Genomic DNA, 11,840 nt, shown 5'->3' on the forward strand with positions numbered 1-11,840 from the left:
TTGGGGTTTTTTCTGATTTGTTCTAATAGTAAGGTCCCAATTTTCCAGAAATCTGACATGTACGGGCATGTTTTTAGGGTTTGGTCCAGCATAGATTTTTAACCTAATTTTGGTAAGCTGAATCCAAAAACGTATGTTGACCATCTGAGAAATTACATTTTATAGTTCAAAATGGCCGAAAATTGCCTAATCAAAAGTGTGTAACTGGTATCCCAACGATCTTTATAGGATTTGTTTTGGCATTAACATATATGTGGATACATTTAATTTATAAAAATCTATGTTGAAAATTAGAAGATTTAGTTTTGTGTCAAAATGTTGAAAAACAAGATGGCGGAAAACAAAATGGTGGCTATTTGTGATAAAATCGACATCCAAGTCTTATGAAGGACATTATTTGCTGCCATAAATGCAAGAATGTATCGCGGCATACAACACAAATGAGTTCAACATATGATACAAGATGGCCGCCATAACATAACTATTTGCAATGGGTGGAAATACACTTTCCAAAACGTAGTCTATTTAATAACACATTACTGTATTTTTTTTACTAGTATGCTTATAGTAATTTAACATGTATGGGTATTTAGTGAAAAGGGTTATTTAGCAACCTTTCTAATACTTCAACACAAACTGGTTGCAAAACCAGATGGCATTCATAGGTTATTCATCCATACGAGTCCATCCACTGCTGAAGGTGATGGAAGGCCTAGAGTGGTACATGTAAACTTGCCTTGTACGGTAATGACATGACACAAGCAGGCTCATCTGCGAACACCCCGTTCTGGATCTTTCAATTTCCCAGGTAGAACATTTCTTACTTTGTCTCCGTTGTCTACTGTTAGATTATACACATTACAAATTAATTATCTCAAGCATTCAAATTTGTTCTCAGTAACTACCATTTGTTTTTCAGAATCGTTTAATTTCCCTTGATATGTCATAATATATGAAATACTAGTCTTGCATCTCAGAGCATGAACATCAACCAAACTCAACATTCTGGTATTAAGAGGTGTGTTTTTCAATATTATATTTATAGGAATTGTTTTCCCAAAATTGTCCAATTGTGACATGGATATTGGACATATGTAAAAGCAAACAGGATATCAGTGTCTTACTAATATGTACAGTAATATTTAGTTAGATAGTCTTGCACAGAGAATTCCATGAACTACTATTCTGATATCAGATTCCCCGTGTTTGGTATTTTGTTATTCAACATTCAACTCGGTGATACTACTCTACACTGCATCGTCCTCGGTGAAACCACCCACCCATTTTGCATTGGATGCAAAGTTTTTAGAAAAAAAGTTTCAAAGAGGAAATTAGTTAATTTTACATTGATTTCTGTTCAGTGTGAGGCATTTGAGCATTCAGTTTGGTTAACAGAGATTTGTAGCGATAAAATACAACATGTCTGCATATTTCTCAGACATTTTGTTCCCTGTGTGTTTGGACTTTGAACCAATGCCTGTCCGTCAACAAACAAGACTTACTCCCCGAGACATTTCTCAGGTACATTTGAATTATCAGTTGGTTTCAACAGTGGGTATTGTCATGGGTAGCAAGTCATTATTTATTATCAGCAAAGTATTCACTTCCAGGACGGCTTTGTACGCTGTAAATAGTCTGTGTAAAATGGCTTATTCAACTCCAGGATTGTACCTGATTGCACTAGATTGCAGTTTGGCGCTTTGGGACTTTTGACCATAAAGTTACCACATAAAAATTCATGAAGGATGTTATGTAGCAACCGATGAGCAACTGCATGATAGACAGTGCACCATCGATTGTAGTTAATGTGGTCATACAAATGTATCTATAAAACCAAGGCAACATGTACCAATACGAGTACAGATAGTGATTCCAGTGATCGTCAAGCACTGTCTTTGTAAACACTGAAACTTGTGAAACAGCAATAAGAACACACATCGTTGTCATACATTTTTTTAATTTTAATTTGTCATAGATGAATGTTTCTGTATTTCTGTTCTATGAAAATAATTAATTGCAAAACGAGCTCACATTTCTCTCGTGTATTGTTTTCATGCCAATTTCTGGTCAACAGCTACAGGGCAAAAAGTCTCTATGTTTTATATATATACCTGAACCTTTCCTGTGATGTCAGATAACTTTAGTTCATAGCGATGTGTGAACCTCTCATTATAGGTATAAAAGGTTGGAAAATGGCCATATATCTGATACTGGTTAACTTGGAATTATTAGAAAGAAAGAAAGAAATGTTTTATTTAACGACGCACTTAACACATTTTATTTACGGTTTTATATAGCGTCAGACATATGGTTAAGGACCACACAGATTTTGAGATCTTTTATTTTCGCTTCCCACAGGCAGGATAGCACAAACCATGGCCTTTGTTGAACCAGTTATGGATCACTGGTCGGTGCAAGTGGTTTACACCTACCCATTGAGCTTTGCGGAGCACTCACTCAGGGTTTGGAGTCGGTATCTGGATTAAAAATCCCATGCCTCGACTGGGATCCGAACCCAGTACCTACCAGCCTGTAGACCGATGGCCTACCACGACGCCACCGAGACCGGTCCTGGAATTATTAATAATATACCAATTGAATATCACTCATGTTGGAGGCAAATCTTTGTCATGTCATTGCCAGGTCTGGCATGATTTCATAATTTTGCTGATCTATTTTAGGAGGTTGGATATAAACAAGTCCTCGAAACATAAGCGTCGGGAGAGGCCGGTAACTGGGGGGGGGGGGGGGGGGGGGGCAAACTGGAGGGATCAGTTATTAAATTACATAATAATACACAGAATATGTACACATATAATTGTTATGAAACAATATAGATTGTTTATAATCAACTCTGGCCGTAATAAAATAGTTTCTAATAACATGGAGAATTATGAGCTATATGTAGATCTATATTCTTGTATTTAGATTCCTTTCAACGGGGGTGGGGTGGGTGGGTCGCGGGGTGTGTGTGGCGGGGGGGAGGTAACGCATACCCTGACCCCTCCAGGCCTATGCAAAATAAGGACCTAAAATATCAATCCTCTAATTTTTTTATCAATATATAATTTATATCAATATTTTTATCACCTACAAATCCAAACTTATATTAACCAATCGATTCCCATTACATTGATATTGCCCCTACCCCACCCCCACCCCCACGCCCTAAAATGTTAGTTCCACGCCTGTATATGATAGGTACAGACATAAAATCTTCCAAAAACTGATGTTAACATGTAGATTTAGGCACACATTTTTTTCCTTTTAACTATTTAAAATACATTTATAAAAAATACAATTCCCTATCTGAGATCGTAAAATCATTATCCCTAAATTTCGTGTAGACGGTTGCCTCGACTTTCGATGCCTGTAAACACATTTGTATCTACCTTGTTTGGAAACATAGATGTTTTGTTTTTCTATTCTAATATAGGTTTGCTGTCCATCTGAAAATTCGCATTTAGGGGTTTCGTAATATGAACGGTTGCATATTATTATCGTGTTGAAAATGCGTTGTATAAAAGCGTTTTTTGTTTGTTTTTGTTATTTTGACTACATAAGCATTATTTTTCAAATGGTCAACACATGTATTTGGATTCAGCATATTTAAATTTGGTTGGAAAAATATGTTGAATAAAATCCTAAAGAAATTATCGCACAAAAATAGATGCAAACATAATTTGTGACACTCTATTATATTTAGATACAATGTATTTTCAATACAATCCTAATTCCGTATACTATTTTTTTTTTTTTCTTCTTTTTTTTTTCTTCTCATTTTGATCCCCATAACGTAATTTCTCAGATGGCCAACATACTTTTTTTTATTCAAGTGTGTTTGGAATAATTCTAAAGAAATGATCGTACTTCGATAAATAAGCACTTTTTTAAGACATGGGACCCGACTATTAGGGCGAGGGGTGGCCGTATTTATATTCATGACGTCTATTATGTTGATAAAAACGCTGCGTGTAGATGTTTCAGCCTTCATTTTTGCATTTATCTCGGGTTGACACCCAGTAGTCGATGTATTTTTGTGCTGGGGTGTCGTTAAAAATTCATTAATCATCACAGGTCATTCATGTGTGTGTTTGTGTGTGTATGTCTGTGTGCGCGCGTGTGTGTGTGTGTGCGCGCGCGCGTGTGTGTATATTTATGTGTGTGTGTGTGTGTCTCTCTCTCTGTGTGTGTCGTGTGTGTGTGTGTGTGTGTGTGTCGTGTGTGTGTGTGTCTCTCTCTATGTGTGTCGTGTGTGTGTGTGTGTGTCTGTGTGTGTGTGTCGTGTGTGTGTGTGTGTCTGTGTGTGTCGTGTGTGTGTGTGTGTGTGTGTCTCTGTGTGTGTGTGTGTGTCTGTGTGTGTGTGTGTGTCTGTGTGTGTGTGTGTCGTGTGTGTGTGTGTGTGTGTCTGTGTGTGTGTGTGTGTTTGTGTGTGTCTGTGTGTGTGTGTGTGTGCGTGTGTGTGTGTGTGTCGTGTGTGTGTATGTATGTGCGTGTGCATGTGTGTGTGCGTGCGTGTGCGTGTGTGTATGTGCGTGTGCGTGTATGTGTGTATGTGTGTGTCGTGTGTGTGTGCGCGTGTGTGTGTGTGCGTGTGTGTGTGTGCGTGTGCGTGTATGTGTGTATGTGTGTGTCGTGTGTGTGTGCGCGTGTGTGTGTGTGTGTGTGTGCGTGTGTGTATTATTGCATGAGCGGGAGTGCTATATAAAATGTATAAAATGAGTTTGGGAATTATTTTATTCCCCGAGCGAGAGCGAGGGGTATACAAATATTCCCAAACGAGTTTCATAATGTTTTATGGTACTCCTGCGAATGTTATAGTGTATGTGTGTTTGCGTGTGTATGTTTGTATGTGTGTATGTTTGTGTATGTATGTATGTATGTATGTGTTGAATATGCATGCGTGTGTGTGCACTTGTTTATGTGCGTGCGTGCGTGTGTGTGTAATGAGCGGAAGTGCTATATGGAATTTATAAAACGAGTTTGGGAAATATTTTAATCCCCGAGCGAGAGATAGAGGGATAAAACGGTTCCCAAAGGAGTTTAATACATTTTGTATGGAACTCCTGCGAATGTTATAAATTATGTATTATCCACAAACTATCAATTCGAAAAGAAAAAAAAACGTTAAATAGTATTGTAATCACTTCACAATCGACGTTAATAACATTCCGAGATGTCAGTTACAGTGACGTGGCATGATGTCATTTCAGAAGCCGCGACTGTTGCAAAACATGAAGCTGCTATGGCGACTCGTGACGTCAGTAGTGTGTCGTAACAGTTTTCAAGGTACTGTTGTGACCCAGGCCATACAGATACAGCTTAGGAAAATATTATATTAATGTAACCGTTTATTGTGGACCATATGGGTAATAAATAGGATATTAAACTCGCTACCATTTCGTATCGTTTATGTCCGAGTGAAATAATTTTCAGTTGTCACGATCTTTAGTGAGTGACAATGAAAATTATTTCACAAGGGACATAAACATGATACGAAATGGTAGCGAGTTTGATATCCTATTTATTACCCATAATGATCTTAATTTATGTCACTCAGCTCGTTTTGTTGACGTTCCTGTAACTTGTTGTATGGTTGTAGTGCACCAATCGATGACAACATCGTGTAATGTCGAAGTGTTACCTTCCGACTTGGCGTTCTAGTGGGGCGTATCACTTTAATATGTACCAATGTATTTTTAACCATATGGGTAATAAATACATGCATATATAGATACGTGCGCGCGCGTGTGTGTGTGTGTGTGTGTGTGTGTGTGTGTGTGTGTGTGCGTGCGTGTGTGTGTACGCAAAACAGAATATAATCAACTTTTTTTTGTAATATACTAGTATATGAAGGTGCTAGCTACAATATTGCTTTTTTACCATGAAATTTGCTGAAGCGCCACGGGTAACACAAAATGAGAATGTTTATTCCCCAAGCGGAAGTGATCGTGTTATTAAGAATTAATAATATTTAAATAACCTTTTGGACAACACAGGATGTATGTTGGCGTTTAATAAAGGGTAATTTTGTCAAAACTGTCAGTTCTGTACAGAGTAAAATATTTACACAGGACATCTGTTGGTGAACGAATATGGCTGTCAACTTTATGTTACTGATTTCCTTGTTCAGTACAATAAGTAAGATCATTGTTTATAACACTGTTACCATGTAACCTATGAGTTGCCTATAACCATATTCAACTCAGGGTTTTGTTTTCTATTATTTACGTCTGTGTTCCTTTGTTGCTGTTGGTTTTTTGTGATTTTTTTATGGGTTTTTTTTCTTTAAGCTTCTTATTATTTTTAATTGATGATGTTAGGAATTTCAGAATAAGGCACAAATTCCGTTTACCAATTATCCGCATGCGTATACGTAATCCGTAATGCATAATGATCAGATATATTTTCGTAGATAGCGAGTTTTATTTAAATGTTATTTAGTCGTTATTTAAACTGTGCTGTCAAACGGTATTGTCAAATATAATATATTCCTTTCTTCTGACTTTGTCCGTCAGGGGCCGGACGTAGCCCAGTGGTAAAGCGTTCGCTCGATGCGCGGTCGGTCTGGGATCGATCCCCGTCGGTGAACCCATTGGGCTATTTATCGTTCCAGCCATTGCACCACGACTGGTATACCAAAGGCCGTGGTATGTACTACCCTGTCTGTGGGATGGTGCATATAATGGATCCCTTGCTGCTAATCGAAAAGAGTAGCCCATGAAGTGGCGACAGCGGGTTTCCTCTGTCAATATCCGTGTGGTCCTTAACCATATGTCTGACGCCATATAACCGTAAATAAAATGTGCTGAGTGCGTCGTTAAATAAAACTTTGTTTTTCTTTGTCCGTCAGTGCTGTCGTCAGTGAACGGACAGATGTACGACAGACTGTACGGTACACTGCTGGCGCTAGAACATCCCCCCACCATCCCCATGGCGAACGAGAGCTCGACCGTCAATGTTACTTTGGGTTTGTCCTTGCTACAAGTAATGGAAGTGGTGAGTAAATGTGTATTTGCTATATATTATATCAACAATGAAAAGTTTATTTTGTTTAACAACACTACTAGAGCACATCGGCTATTGGATGTCAAGCATTTAGTAATTTTGACTTCGTGTTCAAGAGGAAACCCGCTACATTTTACATTACCAAGATAAGTGTTCTCTTTTACAGAATATGTGGGCTGGACGTAACCCAGTCGTAAAGCGCTCGCTTGATCGGTCTCGGATCGATCCCCGTCCGTGGGCCCGTTAGGTTATTTTTCGTTCCAGCCAGTGGTAATTCAAAGACCGTGGTATGTACTATCTTGTTTGTGGGATGGTGCGTGTAACAGATCCCTTGCTACTGATGGAACGTAGCGGGTTTTATCTCTAAAGGTCAGTTCACACTATGATTGCCGACCTTATGCGCAAGTGAATTTTTATGTTTTTATTATGTAAACTAAAAAACATTTAATTTAATATGAACTGTGTTAAAATCATACTGAATTGACTGAAAAAAGAGGATTATGTTTACGAATCAACTATTTGCCGACAGATTTATGTAAAACTTATCAAATATTTGACATCCGATCCCCGATGATTAATATATTAATGTGCTCTAGTGATATATTTAAACAAAGTTAAAGTTTGTTTTATTTAATGACACCACTAGAGCACATTGATTTATTAATCATCGGCTATTGGATGTCAAACATTTGGTAATTCTGACATATAGTATTAGAGAGGAAACCCGCTACAATTTTCTATTAGTAGCAAGGTACTTTTTTATATGCACCATCCCACAGACAGGATAGCACATACCACGGCCTTTGATATACCAGTCGTGGTGCACTGGCTCGAACAAGAAATAGCCCAATGGGGCCCATTGACGGAGAATCAATCCCAGATCGACAGCGCACCAAGCGAGAGTTTTACCACTGGGCTACGTCTCGCCCCTAAAAGGGACTTTAACTTTTACAGAATATGGAGGAAGGATTCATTGACACCTTCATGTGGGTAGACATGCGCTGGACCGACAGAAGATTTTCTTGGCATATGACGTCATTCGGGGGCATCTCCAGTATTCAGCTTCCCTTTGATCGCTTGTGGGTTCCGGACGTCGCAGTGTCTAACAGGTGAGTGCCAAATGGTCAAAGTTTTTGTTTTGGGTTTTTTCTTTCCTTTCAAGGTGATCTTAGCGCTACGATCGCTTCGTAAAACAGTGCCCAGTACTTTTTGTACATTCTTAATTATGTCCTTCATTATGCTTGTGGGGCGGGACGTAACCCAGTGGTACAGCGCTCGCTAGATGCGCGGTCGGTCTGGGATCGATCCCCGTCGATGGGCCCATTAGACTATTTCTCGTCACAGCCAGTGCATCACGACTGGTATATCAAAGGACCGTGTTATGTGCTATCCTGTCTGTGGGATGGTGCATATAAAAGATCCCTTGCTGCTAATCAGAAAGAGAGTCCATAAAGTGGCAAAAGCGGGTTTCCTCTCTCAATATCTGTGTGGTCCTTAACCATGTGTCTGACGCCATATAATCGTAAATAAAATGTGTTGAGTGCGTCGTTAAATAAAACATTTCCATTTCAATCATTATGCTAGGGTCAGGTTACCAACTGTCACGACGGAGTTGGGCAATTAACCGGTCCCTCGAATTCTACGACTGTCCATACTGTTGCTAGTGTTAGCGTTCTTACAACTCGATTCTCGTCGTATACATAGAGATAATACATGAGTGGCCGTTAGATACCATTTATCTTACAACGAGTTGTTTTAAAATAATCTAACAGGCAAAAGCGAGTTTGATACGTTTTCAAACAATGAGTTGTGAGATACATGGTATTTAACGGATACGAATGTATTATTCTATTTCTTACATATCTCCAGTTTTAAGCATATTTTAACATCTTTTTTCGATTAAACGTTATTTACAGCCATCGGTCTACAGGCTGGTAGGTACAGGGTTCGCAGCTCGGTACCGGCTCCAATCCAGAACGAGTTCTTAAGGGCTCAATGGGTAGGTGTAAGGCCACTACACCCTCTTCTCTCTCACTAACCACTAACCAACTATCAACTAACCCACTGTCCTGGCCAGACAGCCCAGATAGCTGAGGTGTGTGCCCAGGACAGCGTGCTTGAACTTTAATTGGCTATAAGCACGAAAATAAGTTGAATTAAATGAATGAAGATAGGTTTTGTCTCCAGCCTTCTTTCCGTCTCCAGCCTTCTTTCCGTTTGTCTGCTTACCGTCCGTTTGTCTGCTTACTGTCTGTTTGTCTGCTTACTGTCCGTCTGTCTGCTTACTGTCCGTTTGTCCCACGTATAGTTTTCCGGACATTTTGTTTTCGCAATACCTCGAAATAATGATCTGAAGTTTTACGTTTGGTTTTATCGGAGAGAGTTACAGATCAGTAAAGACTTTCATGGGAATTTATTCAAGGCCCATAATTCTGTAAAATAGAATTTATCCATTTTTGACAGAGTTATGGCCCTTGAACTAAAGAGAGACAAAAATGTAATGGGGCTCAGTAGTGAACATATATTGCTTTAGCAGTATCTCAGAATGTTTGTTTCAATGGGAATATCCACTTAAATATGTTTGAGCTGACGAGTTTTGTGTGATGTCACAAGAGATTTATTAATTAACTATTTCGATAAAGTATCAATACATCCTATGGGACATCATACAATATAATACGAACACAAACTAGAATCCATCGAGGGATGTCGATCTTGCGATCCATCGCACTTCAAGCGAACGTTCTACTTTTAAAGTAGACTACATCTCGTCCAATGGGACAAAAGTCAAAGTTCAGTATAGTGCTTAGCGTGAGTATTCTGCCATTCAAGAGCTAGATAGTGTAGTAGAGTTGTGACATACATGTATTGTAGTGACGTCACAATTCAAAATGGCCGCCAAACAACTAACTATTTCTTACTCTGTATCACATTTAAAAGTGCAAGCTATAGAATAGTAGCTCCATAATAATGACTATTTATGTGTTGCTGGTATATATTAATTATTATTTTTGAAAAAATATGAATATACTGAACAAAAAAAAAGAAAAGAAATGCGTCTAATCACAAATACATTGTATTAGCTCAGTGGCCAAGGCAATACTATCAATGAAACTTGGCACAGATTATCTGTAACATTGTGAGGTCAATTTAAAATCAGGACATAACAACTCTACTACACTAAGACGGACATTTGGACGGATATGATCGCTATCTGTCGTCAGAGATATAGCGAAAACATGGAAAGGCTGCATATCACCGGGTAGGCAACGATTTCCGCTCTAATACAACAATATCTCTATGTTTGACATTAAATGTCTTTACAATGAACATTTTCCAATTCGCTGAAAACCAATATATGACATATTAATCACTAATACACACACACTACAGGAAGAAACCCGTTAGCACCTATGTATTTAATGGGGGCATTATTGACGGGGGGTGTCGGGTTTCTTCCTGTAGTGTATGTATTAGTGGTTAATATGTGAAATATTTGTTATTGGCGAACTCGAAAATAATTATCAATGTAATAGTATTTAACGTCAAACATAGTTATTGTTGTAGTTGTGTGGAAATAAGTTCCTACCCACCGGGTAGGCAGCAATTCCCTGTTTACACTATATACTGATCTCTGGCTGTAAGAGCCATTATAACCGTTTACATGTCTGTCGCGCACTTGAACGGTATAGTACTCGGACTATATAATGCTTTGATTATATATGTTGACATCAGGGGTGTTTTTTCTTCCTCTTCTATTTACAGTATAGAAACACGAAAGACCATGGATGTGAAAGCACAGGTAGGATACGATGGGACTATATTAACCGTCACACCAACTCGTTTCCGCAGCACGTGCACACCCCCAGAGGAGGATGACGACGACGCTGAAGGTGACCTTGTGTGTCATTTGAAATTCATATCATGGATGTACAACGGCTTTCAGGTGGATTTGCAAACTCATTCTGAGCAGATAGATCTTTCCAACTACGTGCTGAACCGCCGCTGGGAGTTAATGGAGACGAGAATTCGACGTGATGTAGTGTACTACTCCTGCTGTCCAGAACCCTTTCCTCACGTCGACGTCACGATACGACTTCGCAAGAAACCGGCTAATAACAGTCGAAAATAAATGTTCTTTGGAGTAGCCTACTTTTGCCACGAACAATCGAGATAACCTAAAGCTATATTCCTACTTCACCGCCGACTCTTGTCGGCGAGTAGTTGACTCGCCCAGTCCTGCTTCTGTTCAAACCTAATCCTCATTTTTCCATAATTTTAACACAGTTCATATTAAATTTTAACGCTTTTTCGTTTACCTAATAAAAAACTAAATTTCAGTTTTGCATGAGGTCGGTATTCAAAGTATGAATTGACCTTTAGTCATTAAACAGACTCTCACGAAGTTTGCTTCATGATTTGTTGTTGTTGATGTTGTTGTTGTTTCAAACATACAAACTTATAGGAACGTAATATCGACATGGAGCAACAGGAACGACCTACAGAAGTTCATTTCCTTTGATTTGATATATAATACTTGCCACTTACGCATCTGTGGGCATTTTAGTGCACAAGAATTAGAGGGTACCGATTATGGCCAGACGTCAACGAAAAAGTCTTTAGGGTACCTTCAAACACTGGTGACAAATGAGTAGAGGATCCCAGTGTTTTCACAATTACCAGTTATTTCCGTATTCAGGACATATTAGGGCTTCTAAAAAAAACATAATTTAGTAGAGTTGTGGGGGAGTGTGCAAGAGACCCTATATAGCCCATAGGCTAGTCTTTTTAATCGCAAAATATATGTATCTGATGTGACCAGAAACGCCTTT

The 11,840-nt window shown here is 38.8% G+C and overlaps 1 protein-coding gene across 1 annotated transcript; it reads left to right on the forward strand.

Annotated features, from left to right (window-relative positions):
• Window positions 1-6,069: 6,069 nt before the first annotated feature.
• On the forward strand, window positions 6,070-11,413 carry LOC121380184 (neuronal acetylcholine receptor subunit alpha-7-like). Its single transcript, XM_041508993.1, has 4 exons — window positions 6,070-6,141; window positions 6,854-6,999; window positions 7,963-8,117; window positions 10,774-11,413. Exons 1-4 carry the CDS (start codon window positions 6,096-6,098, stop codon window positions 11,138-11,140), a joined length of 714 nt encoding a protein of 237 aa, XP_041364927.1. The 5' UTR covers window positions 6,070-6,095; the 3' UTR covers window positions 11,141-11,413.
• Window positions 11,414-11,840: the final 427 nt, after the last annotated feature.

Source organism: Gigantopelta aegis, chromosome 8, assembly GCF_016097555.1.
Source record: "Gigantopelta aegis isolate Gae_Host chromosome 8, Gae_host_genome, whole genome shotgun sequence".
In the NCBI taxonomy this organism is placed as follows: Eukaryota; Metazoa; Mollusca; class Gastropoda; order Neomphalida; family Peltospiridae; genus Gigantopelta; species Gigantopelta aegis.

Excerpts from the sequence above, each read along its gene's own strand:
- LOC121380184 (XM_041508993.1), top strand. The coding sequence starts at position 6,096 with ATGGCTGTCAACTTTATGTTACTGATTTCCTTGTTCAGTACAATAA. Across the intron at positions 6,142-6,853 it reads TTCCTTGTTCAGTACAATAA|TGCTGTCGTCAGTGAACGGA; the intron begins GTAAGATCATTG and ends TTTGTCCGTCAG. Across the intron at positions 8,118-10,773 it reads GACGTCGCAGTGTCTAACAG|TATAGAAACACGAAAGACCA; the intron begins GTGAGTGCCAAA and ends TTCTATTTACAG.